At 36.8% G+C, this 15,433-nt stretch overlaps 1 protein-coding gene across 1 annotated transcript; it reads left to right on the plus strand.

The window, feature by feature from the left end:
• Positions 1–4,077: 4,077 nt before the first annotated feature.
• LOC306905137 (zinc finger translocation-associated protein-like) lies at positions 4,078–8,656 on the plus strand. The gene is made up of 5 exons (XM_079475539.1): positions 4,078–4,579; positions 5,534–5,944; positions 6,686–7,027; positions 7,119–7,550; positions 7,857–8,656. The coding sequence occupies exons 1-5, from the start codon at positions 4,453–4,455 to the stop codon at positions 8,330–8,332; spliced, it is 1,788 nt and encodes a 595-aa protein (XP_079331665.1). The 5' UTR covers positions 4,078–4,452; the 3' UTR covers positions 8,333–8,656.
• Positions 8,657–15,433: the final 6,777 nt, after the last annotated feature.

Below are 15,433 nucleotides of genomic sequence, written 5' to 3' on the forward strand. Positions count from 1 at the left end.
ATTGATAAAAAAAAGTATCAGAACTTTCAGAATGTTTGTGATAAAGAAAGAGACATTGAAGAGTTGCGAGAGTGTATTAACTTATTAAAGAGAAACAAATCTCGAGGCAATGACGGGCTTACCGGCGATTTTTATACGATTTTTCCAAAGAACTTTCGCCTTTTTACTATTAGTATTTGAAGAAGCAATGCAAAATTGTGAATTGCCTGTTTCATTAAAACAAGGAATTATAACATTAATTCCCAAACTTAATAACGACAAGTTATTCATTGAAAATTGGAGGCCTATTAGTTTGCTAAATAATGACAGTAAATTGTTTGCAATGATTTTGCTAGAAGACTAAAGGAAGGTATAGTCAAAATAATTGATATAGAACAGTCTGGGTTTATGCAAGGCCGCCATATCAGGAATAACATTTGACTAGTCTTAGATATGATTGATTATAATCACTTTATTGAGGATGAAAGTTTTATTTTATTTATTGATTTCCATAAAGCTTTTGATACAGTGATTCATAGTTTTATTTTCAAAATCATTCAATTGTTTGGTTTTGGAGATACACTCACCTAAAGGATTATTAGGAACACCTGTTCAATTTCTCATGAATGCAATTATCTAATCAACCAATCACATGGCAGTTGCTTCAATGCATTTAGGGGTGTGGTCCTGGTCAAGACAATCTCCTGAACTCCAAACTGAAGGAACGGGAGCTTCGTGCCCTGGATGTGCATCTTACAAATCTCCATCAACTGAAAGATGCTATCAATATGGGCCAACATTTCTAAAGAATGCTTTCAGCACCTTGTTGAATCAATGCCACGTAGAATGAAGGCGGTTCTGAAGGCGAAAGGGGGTCAAACACAGTATTAGTATGGTGTTCCTAATAATCCTTTAGGTGAGTGTATGTTTTTGAAAGCAGTTCAAACATTATAAAGTCGGTGTAGTTCTGTCAAATTTGCTCATGGTACCTCACAAAGATTAGATATTCATCGTGGAATTAGGCAAGGATGCCCCCTCTCTGCTTTTTTATTCTTGTTAGTCACTCAAGTTTTATATTTGGTATGTTATTATTGTTAAAGGCGGAAGGTATATCTAGATCGGTGTATACGTCATTAGCATTTGATGTACCTCCCAGGATCATCAAAGACCTAGATCAGATTCTTTATAACTTTATTTGGAGGAAAAAACACATTATTTATAAAAGTAATTTGTAATCCTAAAGAGCAAGGGGGACTGGAGGTCTTAGATTATAATACTCTTAATGACACATTTAAAATGAAATGGTTAATAGAGTTTATGAAGAATAGAGAAAGTCCTTGGAATATTTTTTCTAATTATATATTTAATATTCAGGGAGGCATAGATTTTTTGTTGAAATGTAATTTTTCTTATTACAAATTCCTGTTAAATTGGCCGTTTTTTACAGACAAGCACTGCTAGCATGGAAATTGATATATAAGCACATATTTTCACCCCACAAATATTTCATATGTAATAACAAAGATATCTTATTTAAAAACAAATCTTTATTCTATCATACTTGGTTCAATGAAGGTATTCTTTTAGTAAGACAGTTATTTAATTCTCATGGTTACTTGTTGTCACATACTGAATTTCTTCTAAAATTCCAATTACTTATAGAATTCTTCTAGAATTTGCTGTTGTTATTGCAAAAGAGTGTGACAGTACTTTTAAAAAACTATATTTCAGAAGGAATCAGCATGGTTAATCCTTGTGGAAACATTTTCATTGAAAATGTTGATGTTTTAAAACAAAAATTTAATAATAAGATTATAAGGAACAGTCTTTGTTCTGTGTCTTTACCTGCAGCAGGATTTTTTTGGTCTTCTTTATTTGGTAATATCTCTTGGGTTAAAGCTTGGAAACCGCCAAATAAGTTTTGTATCAATAACAAAATTAAGAGAGTCTTACAAAATACTTCATAGAATTTATCCTGCTAAGCACGTTTTGGAAAGATTTAAGATTTATATTGTGTATATACCTGTGAATTTTGTGGTAAAGAAAAGATTTTTTTTTTGCTTTTTTTCATTGCATTTACTCAAGATTATTTTGGAAAGATATTGAATTCTATATTAACTGAAAACTGGAATGTATGATAGAACATTTTATATTTGATGTGCTTTTTTATACAGAAAATGAGAATTTGAACTGTAAACAACAACATATTATAAATTTGTTTATTCTATTAGGAAAATTCAATTTACATAAGAAAAAGTGGGCTCAATGTAAGCCAATTTCTTCACATTTTATTAATGACTTCAAATTGTATATAGATCTCTTGGAACAAACAAAAAAGCACTAAAACATGTAATGCTCTGAAAACATTTACATTTATGTAATTCTATTTCTTTCTTTTTTTCTATTTTCATTTCTATCTGGCAACGAATGTTAATGTGACGTAATACCTCTTGTTCTTATAGCATTGATTTAATAAAGCATTAAAAAAAAGTTTGGTTAACTTTATGGGATGTTTTTGTTGAACTTTATGGAGTTTAATTTTAGTCAGTTATCAGATAATATGATATTTATTTTAAGCTTTTTTCTTCATCAAACAGGCTCTTCTACACCGGCCCAACTAGACAGTACATGCGGGCGACTAGTTGTCCGGTCCGAGGAGGAGAAGAGGGCTGTTCTTGCGGAGTGCCATAATAACTCTGGAACTGTGGCATATTATAACCACCTTAAAACAAACAGGCATTATAATGCAGCAATAATTTAACAAGCCAGGAAATATCTCAAAGCAGCTCAAGAAAGCTTTGGAGTTTTATCTTAGAAAAACTAATTATTTAGTTTACATTTTTTAATATTGTTTTTGTGTTAGTTAGCTGTATTTTATATGCTCTGTATGCTGGCTGTTGGACATATTTACAGGAAGCGGAAGTGATCGTTGTTGCCTAGACAACAGTTGGGCCATTAACTGTCACACACATCAAAATACAGCTCTTCTGTCCATTAGGGTATTTATTCATTCACTATTTCGTATGTAATATTTCCTGTATACTTATATTAGTTTAGTGACGCAGTTACCAGTTATAATATTTATAAATGCAATGGAGTCTCTAAACTTTGCCTAATCGCGGTGAGTTGTGGGTAATATTAGCCTTTAGAGCAGTGGTCTCCAACGTGGTGCCCATGGGCACCTGGTAGTCCGCATGAACTCTGTAAGGTGCCCGCTAAACACAGGGCTCACCAATAATAAATCTGTGACTATCGATCAGCCAAGTGCTACATCGTCATGATAGTTTTCTTATAAGCAAGTGTTATAAGCTTTATATATTCTTTAATATAAGAAAACTGAATTTGGTTCTGTGAGTGTAAAAATAAGGCATCATGTTTAAAGTTTGAAAGTATGTTATCCCTCTAGAGGATTTTAGATATTTGGTAGCCCTCGCTTACAAAAAGGTTGGAGACCCCTGCTTTAGAGTGTGCATCATTCTGCACGTCGAATTTCGTAGATCCAGGAATCTTTGGGATACATTTTCAGCATAGTACTAATATATATCGTTAATCTTGTACAATCAATCGCGTTATCACACTTTATCCCTTTCTAAATAGAGTATTTATAACAATAAACACTGCATTCAGTCTTTCTCAAAACAGTCAACATACTTTCTTCCGAGTAGGAAACCTAAAATATCTTTCTTCGTGGTGAGGTTTTGAATTTTCTATCGTGTGATTTAGTATCGCTTACTTTTACACAAGAAGACTCTACCATTTTTAGTAATTGAAATTAAGCAAATGAAAAGATAAATTATCCAACTGCAGCACACATTTGATGCCTTACAAATGGCTGCGATATCCATTATGCACTTTGATTGTGTGTGACTTCACCCATGCCTCCTTAAATTTTATGCCAGAGTTACATATGTCATAAATGGTTGTCACACACACTTTCGGTCTGGTGATACATGCACCATGTGAAAATACAAAATATATTTCAAATACTTCTACTTTGTGATTAATAAATGGGATACATATTTAATGTATGTACAAAATAAATTATTCTGGTTATATTCGTATTGGCCCCATGGTGCACTAGTAGTCGCGACAGCTACTGTCTCTTTAAATTTACCCAGGAGCCCCTAAAGGAGCCCCAGGGGCCCCTAGCTCGGCTCTCCACCCTGAAGACAAGCAGAATATCTAAATACATACCGGAGACCGCCTTAAGTCAACAACCATATGACAGGTCTCAACAACTTAGATCTGAAGGCGATTAATACCGAGACGTTTAAAGTTTAGTTTAGCTGAACCAAAAACAAAGCAGCGGTGAGGGCTTCAGTGCAGAGACAGAGGCACACGTTGTAATGTGTTAGTCCTTGTTGCAGACATTTATTCAACCGCCCGACGAATGCATCTACAAAAGCCTCTGGCTGTGGCATTGCTACGTACAAGAGGTGGGATTCCTGTGCGGTAAAATAACGTCTCACAGGTATGGAGGAAAAGGAGTCCACAGAGTCGGTGTTCAAAGCTGAGCAGACAGAATGTCGCTCTTTAATAATAAAAGCGGAGAAGAGGGAGGCGACATCGCAGCGGGAAAACTTGGAAGACCTCCAAGCTGGTAAATGTTATATTAAGAATTTAGTTTGATATTTAGTGCGATTGCTTTCATTTTGTAGTGTTAAACCACATTAACAATAGCACGTAACTCCATGGCCCCTAGCCGTACGGGCTCCACTATAAACAAAGGCAAAATTACCATGCTGTATGTAAAATGTGAGGCGCTGTCTCCACCTACCGGAAAATCCGAAAAATTAAGATTCTGCCGAATTGATGTACTAAATACTGTCACTGTGGATGAAGATAAATGTGCTTGTTGTCCTATAATTATAACTGATATGTCGTTTACTATAATAGCAACATTTCTAACGATTTATATAATAAACAATTGTATATTTTTAGTGGTAAGGAATATTTACGATTTGTTCACAAAAACGGGGCTTTCGGCATATATATTTATAAGTATTTTTGTGAACGTTCTTAAAAAACACATCCGTTAGTTTTTTTGTTGTCTATCAACAATGTATGTCATTATTTATACATGCATCACATACAAATCATTTTACTTTTTTGAACTTTTGAACATTTTTAGAACAGTGTTATTTAAGCACAATTGAATACATTTAATATTTTGAATTGAATGGCAAATCAAATAATAAATCAAATATGCTCTTGACTATCATGTTGTAAATGGCAAGTACAATATTCAAAACTTGGGTAGCAAAATATTTTGATGTATGGCAAAATATTCATAATATTCCATGCTGTGAGACCGCATAAAATCTTTTTTTATTAATACATTTCTGAGAGGCTAAAGAAACAAAAAAGCTTTCAGTTCCAATATCTGAGATGCCTAAGTTATCCTCTACCGAAATATGAATCTGAGGGAAATAAATTCCATAAATGAATTGATGCCTTTATCTTTTTATGTTCTCTCCAGTTGAAGAGGATGTAACCAAATATCTCACATCTCATGATTTCCCAGAAAATCTAAATATGTTTGTATGCTCCCCAGGAACCAGTTACTGGTGTGTCTCAGAGAGTGCAGATTCTCCTTTGCTTCTGTCTCCTGTCCCAGGGCCGTCAATAAAGGAAACCCCTCCAGTAAAACCCACGCCTGGACGAGACCACCGCCGATATTACCATGAGTACTGGCGCAGCGAGTACCTCATGGACTTTGACTGGCAAAGACATGGGATGATATGTATGGTATGCGGAAGCTCTCTGGCAACCCTGAAGTTAAGCACCATTAAGAGACACATCAGACAGAAGCACCCGTACTCTCTGCTTTGGAGCGAGTCAGATAAAGAGGTGATCAGATCGGGGTGGGAGAGTCACTTGAGTCTGGAGAACAGACAGAGGTCAATATGCTCTAATCCAGACAATGCCCCAGAGGAATTGCTGGATGTTGAGATGAACTCTGAAGGTCTGTGTTTTTATTTATAGTATATACTGTACCATACTGCCATTGTTTATTTACTAAAATATATTTATACTCAAGTCAGGATGGTTTTGATTACTTTATCAGTGTACTACAGTATGCAATCATAATTTATTTGTAAAAAAACACTAAATAATTTAAAATAAAAATGTGAAAAGTATGCACACATGACAAACATCTACACATTACAGCATAGAGAAGGAAAAAATATTTAATTGTCATTAAAATATAAACCGTTTCATCAAACGCGGGCATGCCTGACTGAGTGTTTGGCTAGTGTTTAATATAACTTTATTTTATTAAATTGATGTTAGTATTAATTTGTGTTATTATTATATTGTATAATCATTGTATAAATAAAACATTTGTTGAATTTTGTTGTATGTTCATTTAATGAAATAAACAATTTAAAGAAACCGTGTGGTACATTGAAATTTAGCGGTTGAGCAACGTAACAAGTTAAGCCAAGTAACGGTTCTTCATGGTTTCTTTTGATTGTTATCAGAAATAATCTAGAGGAACGCTGTTGTTTGTGAATGTGTACCGGAAGTTAACTGAAAATGGTTAACTTTGGTCTACCTGAAGAGTGCAGCTCGCTTATTGCTAGGCTGTGCATCAAAGCACTACTTTATTAATAAGTACGCCTGAAACTTTTAACAATTTAAGACTTATGCACTGAAAATGTTTCATTGTTCTCTATTAATATCTACTCTTCCTTCATTCTAGACAATCCTGGAGGAGCTGTCACTCCAGTTTCTCCATCCCAGTCTGGGTTTAGCTGCGTCACACCCTCCCCTCCTGCCTCTTCGGTCCAGGAACTCCCAGGTCCCACAACTCAGATGTTTGAGCGCTACCTGAATGACTCGTTGCATGCCTGGTTCCGTCAGGAGTTACTGATGGAATACCAGGCAGAGGCAAGTCGCTTGGTATGCATGGTATGCAGCTCCCTGTTGCCTTCACTCCAACTGGATCACATTAAGAGTCATGTGCTGAATCTGCATCCAAATTCTCTGTTGTTTAGCGCAGAGGAAAAGCACTCCATCCTGCAGACCTGGGCCAAGACACACGGTGGGGGCAAGACTATCTGTCTGTTTGTCAATCTAAATTCGACAACATTGCTTACTACCTTCATGTTTTTCCTCTTCTATTTGTTGAGCAGAATCAGATTTTTTACAAGATGTCAAATTGGAGCAACGTACTGAAAAAATAGATGGCTCAGCCCAGTTTTTTCCTCTAGACGTGGATCACCCCCAGAGAAGCTTAGGGAGTCACTCACGAGTAGTTGACAATCCATTAGATGCTGAACAGACAGCTCAGTCTCAACGCTTACCCAGAAAAAGAAGACTGAAATTCGGCAGCCCTTGGCGTCTCCGCCTGGATTATTTAGTGGCGTATGGTCCTCCGGATAATCCACACTGCTACTGTATGGTATGTTCTGAGCATGTGCCTGTGCCAAGGGTCAGCAACTTCCGTAAGCACATTCAGTCGTGCCATCCAGAAACAAGTGGCCTCAGTCGGAATGAGAGAGATGCTGTGATCAGGGCCTGGACGAAGAAGGAGAATATTGACTCCGCTATGTCGAAGGAGGATGGTAAATACAGATTCAAAGTTTACTGAACACAAATTAAGTTTTACTGTACATGGCTATGATTCACCTTGAACTAAATGATTTCTATTTTTAATATTTATTATTTGAATCTTTTATTTTTGCTAATGTATCTTTGAGACGTCTGTTTGTCAGTGACCTAAGATTTCAGATCTAAATCTCTTTGCATGTAAAACTTCTGAAGTAGTTCATACTGCTGTTCTCAAGGTGAAGTGTCTGATAATGATTAGGTCTGATTTTCTGATGTATGTTAAAATACATTATGTGTTTATCTCTCTTTAATTTTTTAAGACCTGCACAGTGAAACTGTTACTGTGAACACAGTTATTAATGCACAAGATTCACCTGTGAAAATCACAGAGCAAGGAGACATCAAAATGGAAGAAAATGAGAGCACAAATATTGCACCCTCAACACCGACAACAGGGCGGAACAGGCACTATCCAGGTAAGGACCAGCGGCGCAATTATCAGGCACGCTGGCGGATCGATTTCCTGATGGACTATGACTGCAGGAGGCATGGATTGATCTGCATGGTGTGTGGTGCTACCCTCGCTACACTTAAGGTCAGCACCATCAAAAGACATGTGCTACAGCTGCATCCTCACACGCTGGAATACAGCCCAGAAGAAAAGCAGCTAGTCCTACTTAGCTACAACCAGATCTCCCTGCATTTTCATTCGGACGACTGTTTTTTGGGATCAAACCACAGTCATAAAGAAAATGCTAATGTTAATTCAGTATTGAGTTTGAATCAGGGGACTTAACTGGAAGAAAGAGGTAGGAATGTGTTTTTGACATCCTCATCATTATGTCCTTCACTCAGAAAGTTTGCTGCAGATTGAAATTATATTGTTTTTGAAAAAGGTTTGATATTTGAACTTTTTCCTCACAAAGTTAATAAACAACTGAAATGATCAAGTAGATCAAGTAATAAAGTACAAGTAATACAATATAATCTATACTTTACTCACTTTTTCAAGTGAAACCAGTGTCACATAAGCATCACGTGTAAATAGAATTTGAAATGTTTTTAAGAGGTGTTTTTGCGAAATTAAAATAAAGCTCTGTTTTGTATAACAGACTGTGACAAGACATTTGATATTGTGCATTAAAGTCGCAGGGTGGGATTTTAAGCAGCCACTAGTGGTGAGTTTGAGAATTGCAACCAATCTCTCAGTACTCCGATCACCCATCCCTTTCAAAGCACGATGGCGGCCGCCACAGTACAAAAGATGTCGTCAGCTGAGACAGCAGATAGTAGCCATTCAATGAAGTAGTCCGTTGCCAAAGGCTGTCAGACATCATGATGTTGAGCCGGCATCATGATTCTAACAATTGTTTCACTTTCTGTTCTGCAAATTATGTTGTAAACAAATATGAACAAGGCTAAGGGGCATATATGCGCGTGCTAACCATTTAACCTGTTTGCTATTGCGAAAGTTATTTTTACATTTGTATAATTGTGTCAGTGTTTATTCGCTGATTTAAGGTAGATATCTTGCGAAACATATTTACGAAACCCAATTTGTAGAGCAGTTTTTGCAATAAGGGCTATATATATCAACAGTTAACCCTCAGGACTATCAATCAACCTGGTAAGTAAGCATAAGTGATTGTGAACTATTTTCACTTGTTATTTTGACCATTCTCAGAGGGTCTTACAGACCTCCACGTGCTATGAAGTATTGGGATGAAATCCTCAACTCTATTGTCAGATCTTATGCTGGTGCAGTGCAGCGCCCTCCTGGTGCATGATAATACCCGACCTTATGTGGCCAGAGTCTCTAGGCAGTTTCGTGATTTTGAAGGCATTGATGACATTGACTGGCCCCTCACGTTCCCCAGACCTAAATCAAGTTGAGAACCTCTGGGATCTCATGTATCCAAAGCCATTAAGTAGCACCATAGACTGCCCAGGAGCTGACTTATGCTCTGATCCAGGTCTGAGAGGAGATTTCACAGGAGACCATGTGCCATCACTTTAGGAGTACGCCCAGACATTGCGGGGAGATCATATGGGCACGTAGGGCCGTGCACATTACTGACTAACGTTATGAGTTACTGTGGTAACACTTTAAAAGTTGAATGAGCCAATATTTCCATTTTTTTACAGTGATTTTCCTGTAATTCCTGCACTGAATTTCATTATAATTTTGGCTTTCATTGACCATTGCATAACTGTGAAAACAAAATAATGTGACAAAGTATGTAAGTGAAGAGATTTAACCTGGATATTTTGTTCATTGAGATCTAATGTAGTGTGATTAAGGTGTTCCCTTTATTTTTTTGAGCAGTGTGTATATATATATATATATATATATATATATATATATATACACACAAATAATTTTAAAGTGCACATTATGTTTCCTTTTTAAGTGTCCTAATATTTTATTGGAGTCCTCGACAACATGTTTAAAAAGGTCAAAAAATGCTGTCATTTTCTCAGAATATGCATTTAATATCACCCCATTTCTCAAAGATATTTCGTATTTGCGTTTACTCTCTAAATGGTTACATACAGTACTGTACAGTATTTTAGCACAACTATATGTACAATAAAGCCATTCTCATTTACATTTTTTGTTTCTGTTTTCAGACACAAATGAATAAAATAGTATGCTACGCGTCCATCTGGTTTACAAACTATGTGCATTATTATTTGAATGACAAATTTACATGACAATGCTTAATGTCAAACCCTGGTATTCAAAATTATTTGCTTTTGTCATGTAACATGTACTCAAATACAGGTACTCTGTATTCATTTGTAAACAGTTTTTTTTAAATAATATATAACATTCAAAGGGTCCATCTGCATTTCTGTACACTAAAACATATGAAGAGTAACTAACATTCTAAGAATAAATTTACTAGTTACATCACTAATAACAAGATTAAAAAAATTATTTACTCCATTAACAGTACTCCTTCTGGGGTTATTTACTATGTCTGCAGGGATCATTTGAATGGAAATCTGTTTGTAAAAGTATATACTGAAAATAGCTTTTTATATTACTGCATACTTCATTTAAAAAACTGATTGTGTTGGTAAGACCTTCACATACAAATTTAAACAACAATTAAAAGACAAAAATGTTACTGTAGAAATATATATTAGTTAATTTGAGCCTAGTTTGATCAGTCTAAAAATGGACTGTCCACTCCGCAAACAGATTTTTTGCTATTTCGCGTTATTTCATCATTAAACCATTATCGCTGAGGAAACCCCAGATTATTTTGCGAATTTGACAGCTTTATCAATAAAACAATTGACAAAATCCTTAATCAATACTGACACAAAATGCTAACATCCCCCACACCATTACATCACCACCACCAGCCTGCACAGTGGTAACAAGGCATGATGGATCCATGTTCTCATTCTGTTTATGCCAAATTCTGACTTTACCATCTGAATGTCTCAACAGAAATCGAGACTCATCAGACCAGGCAATATTTTTCCAGTCTTCGACTGTCCAATTTTGGTGAGCTCGTGCAAATTGTAGCCTCTTTTTCCTATTTGTACCCGGTGGGATCTTCTGCTGTTGTAGCCCATCCGCCTCAAGGTTGTGCGTGTTGTGGCTTCACAAATGCTTTGCTGCATACCTCGGTTGTAACGAGTGGATATTTCAGTCAAAGTTGCTCTTCTATCAGCTTGAATCAGTCGGCCCATTCTCCTCTGACCTCTAGCATCAACAAAGCATTTTCGCCCACAGGACTGCCGCATACTGGATGTTTTTCCCTTTTCACACAATTCTTTGTAAACCCTAGAAATGGTTGTGTGTGTGAAAATCCCAGTAACTGAGCAGATTGTGAAATACTCGACCGGCCCGTCTGGCACCAACAACCATGCCACTCTCAAAATTGCTTAAATCACCCCTCTTTCCCATTCTGATATTCAGTTTGGAGTTCAGGAGATTGTGTTGACCAGGACCACATCCCTAAATGCATTGAAGCAACTGCCATGTGATTGGTTGATTAGATAATTGCATTAATGAGAAATTGAACAGGTGTTCCTAATAATCCTTTAGGTGAGTATGTTCAGCCATGCCATATGTGATAGATGATTTTCACATATGGCCCAAATATCCTTCCACAAAGAACATTATTAGCACACAGAGATACTGTAATGTTACAAAAATGGCATCGATTTGTGTTATAAAGATCCCACAGCTAAACAGTAAACACAGCACAGTAAAGCACCGTTAATACATTAGCCGCAATGAAACATTACAGCATATAAACGAAATCTATCCACATCCTTTATCATGAATCCAAGTAATAAAAAGGACGGTCAGTCTACATTAAAATAAATAATTTTTAAAATTATGTAAGCGAACTAGACCCCAGCTAAACAGAATTTTTTTTTGTAACTGTTATATGTGTTAATTTATGAAAAATTGCAGCTTATAAACTAAATCTATTTACATCCTTTATCATGAATCCAATAAAAAAACACATGCTACATTAAACGTCACATTATTACACTTATGTTAGCAAACTAGACCCACAGCTAAACAGAAAAAATATGGTAACTGTTATGTGTGTAGAAACTACTACGGTGAAAGATGGGCGCGAGTATGAGTTTAAGCCAAAAGAGCGATGGAAATGGAGCAGTTAGACTACGGTAGTGCATCTGCCCTAAAGGTGACCCCATCAAATGCTGAAGACAATGAAGTACCCCTGACCATAGACGTAATAAATAACTAAATAAAAGCCGCCATATTAGTTAGCGCAACAGTGCACTAAAACCCCACTGAACCCAATGGGAGAGCTTTTTCCGCATTGAAAGGTTTACGATATACAGTGGTATGCAAAAGTTTGGGCACCCCTCTGAGATTTCATGAAAATTTGCTCTACCTTTATAAGAGAAGATCACAGCAACAAGATTTGTTTTCCTACAGAGATGTAGACATTTGAGTATTTGCATTACATAGTTTTATTATAATAAAATAAAATGTAAAAAATGGGATGTGCCAAAATTTGGGCACCCTTTTAATCGTATTCATTTCAAGACCTGTAGGGATTTAAAGCTGACAGGTTGCAGCACAAAATTGCTTTGATTAGCTTGTGAGACCTTCACTTTCAAAGACAGGTTGAACCAATCATGAAAGAGGTTGTTGAACATAGGTAATTGCTGGCTGTGCTTGTCCTCGGTTCTTTCTTAGAGTGTGGCAACATTGGGCCTCTAAACAACTCTCCACTGACCTAAAAACTAAGATCATTCATTATTATGAATTAGGAGAAGGGTACAAGAAATTATCTGGAAGGTTTGGACTGTCCGTCTCCACAGTCAGAAATGTAGTGCAGAAATGGAAAGCCACAAGAACAGTCCTTGTGACGGAAAGATGTGGTACAGCAAGGCAAGGCAAGTTTATTTATATAGCAAATTTAATACACAATGGTAATTCAAAGTGCTTTACATAGAAGAAATTAAAATATCCAATTGATATAATAGTGAAGAAATAAGAAAAATTTAATTTAACCAGTTAAGAATAAAAATAAAATACAGTTTAGAATAGAAAATAAATAAAATACAGTATAGTACAAACAGTCGGACGGTCAGAGACACAGTGCACGTTCATTAAATGCAAAGTTAAACAGATGTGTTTTGAGTCTGGATTTGAATGTAACTACTGTGGGAGCACATCTGATCTCTTCTGGAAGCTGGTTCCAGCTGCGGCTGGCATAATAGCTAAATGCAGACTCTCCTTGCTTAGAGTGAACCGTTGGTATTTCTAGCTGATGCGATCCTAATGACCTGAGTGTTCTTTTGGGTCTATATTCAATGAGCATATCTGTAATGTATTGAGGTCCTAGGCCATTGAACGATTTATATACCAGTAATAATACTTTAAAATCTATCCTATATGTAACTGGTAGCCAGTTATAAGACCTGATGACTGGTGTGATATGTTCATATTTTCTGGTTCTGCTCAGAATCCTTGCTGCATCGTTCTGTATGAGCTTCAACTATCTTATGGTATTTTTGGGGATACCAGGTAGGAGTCCATTACAATAATCCACCCTGCTGGTGATGAAAGCATGCAAAAGTGCATGCATAAAACAAAGCATCTAATTCTTGCAATATTTTTCAGATGATAGCATGCTGATTTAGTTATTGCCTTTACATGACTACTGAAGCTAAGGTCTGAGTCTAGAGACACACCGAGATTCCTGACTTGATTTTTAATTGTTTGACCTTTTAGAGTGACGGTATGCGTTCACCTTGAGTACTTCATGTCTTTTTCTAAACGCAATGACTTCAGTTTTGTCTTTGTTCAACTGAAGAAAGTTTTCGGACATCCAACTATTTATTGCATCAATGCATTTGAGCAGGGAGTCAATGGGGCTGTAATCGTTAGGGCTAAGGGCTAAGTATATCTGTGTGTCATCTGCATAGCTGTGGTAAGCAATTTGGTTATTTCTCATTATTTGGCTCATTGGGAGCATGTACAGGTTGAATAGGAGGGACTCCGCATGTCATGGATGTCCACTCAGAAGCGAGAGGTTATTATGTGAGTATAGGTGACCATAAGTCTAAGTATGACCTGAACCATTTTAGGACTATCCCAGAAAGCCCCACCCAGTTTTCCAGCCTGTCTAGGAGTACGTTGTGATCGACCGTGTCAAATGCAGCACTGAGGTCTAGTAGAACCAGCACTGATAATCAGTATTTAAGCGAATATCGTTTATTATCTTAATGAGCGCTGTCTCTGTGCTGTGATGCGGGTGGAACCCAGATTGAAGATTGTCAAAATATCCGTTTGATCTTAAGAATTTTTTCAGCTGGTTGAAGACAACCTTTTCAATGATCTTGCCTATGAAGGGAAGATTTGTGATCGGTCTATAGTTGTTTTAAATGGTCTTATCCAGATTGCTCTTTTTCAGAAGGGGTTTGACATCAGCAGTTTTCAGGGAGTTTGTGAAACTTCCAGAGAAAAGTGAGGCATTTACCACTTCTAGGAGATCTGCTTCTAAACAGTTAACACACTTTTGAAAAAAGATGTGGGAAGTGTGTCAGGGTTGTTTTTAGGTGTTGAACGGTTTCATCAAATTTTTTGCCATCAATTTCTTCAAAATCAGACATAGTAACTACTTTGATCTGTCTGACCCCAGCGCAACTCAAGGATGTGCTGATCACCTTTCTAATGTTATTAATTTTCTCAGAGAAGAAAGAAGCAAACTCAATGCACTTGCTGTCTGAGAGCATTTCACTGGGAATCTGGCTTGGGGGGTTTGTCAATCTGTCTACAGTAGCGAAAAGAGTCTGGGTGTTGTTTAAGTTGCTGTTTATAATATTTGAAAAAATACTGCGGTCAGATGAGACTAAGATAGAGTTATTTGGTCAGAACAAGAGGAGGTATGCATGGCGAAAAAAACACACTGAATTCCATGAGAAGAACTTATTGCCTACAATGAAATTTGGTGGAGGGTCCATGTTATGGGGCTGCATGGCTAGCACAGGTTCTGGAAACCTTGTTAAAGTTGAGGGCCACATAAATTACTCTCAGTATCAGCAGATTCTTGACAAGAATGTTCAAGAGTTGGTCACAAAGTTGAAGCTACGCCGGGGTTGTATTTTTCAGCAGTTCAATGATCCTATGCACTGTTCAAAATCCACCAAGGAATTCATGCAGAAGCACAAGTACAATGTTCTGGAATGGCCCTCCCAGTCCCCAGACCTTAACATCATTGAAAATGTATGGATTGATTTGAAGCAGGCTATCTACGCACAGAAGCCAAGAAACCTGACTGGATTGGAGGCGTTTTGTATGGAGGAATGGGCCAAAATACCACCTGCCAGACTTCAGGGACTTGTCTGTGGCTATAGGAGGCGTCTACAGGCTGCTATTGCAGCA

Source organism: Barbatula barbatula (assembly GCF_947034865.1).
Source record: "Barbatula barbatula genome assembly, chromosome: 1".
Classification (NCBI taxonomy): Eukaryota; Metazoa; Chordata; class Actinopteri; order Cypriniformes; family Nemacheilidae; genus Barbatula; species Barbatula barbatula.

Excerpts from the sequence above, each read along its gene's own strand:
- LOC306905137 (XM_079475539.1), top strand. The coding sequence starts at position 4,453 with ATGGAGGAAAAGGAGTCCACAGAGTCGGTGTTCAAAGCTGAGCAGACA. Across the intron at positions 5,945-6,685 it reads TGTTGAGATGAACTCTGAAG|ACAATCCTGGAGGAGCTGTC; the intron begins GTCTGTGTTTTT and ends CCTTCATTCTAG. Across the intron at positions 7,028-7,118 it reads GACCTGGGCCAAGACACACG|AATCAGATTTTTTACAAGAT; the intron begins GTGGGGGCAAGA and ends TTTGTTGAGCAG.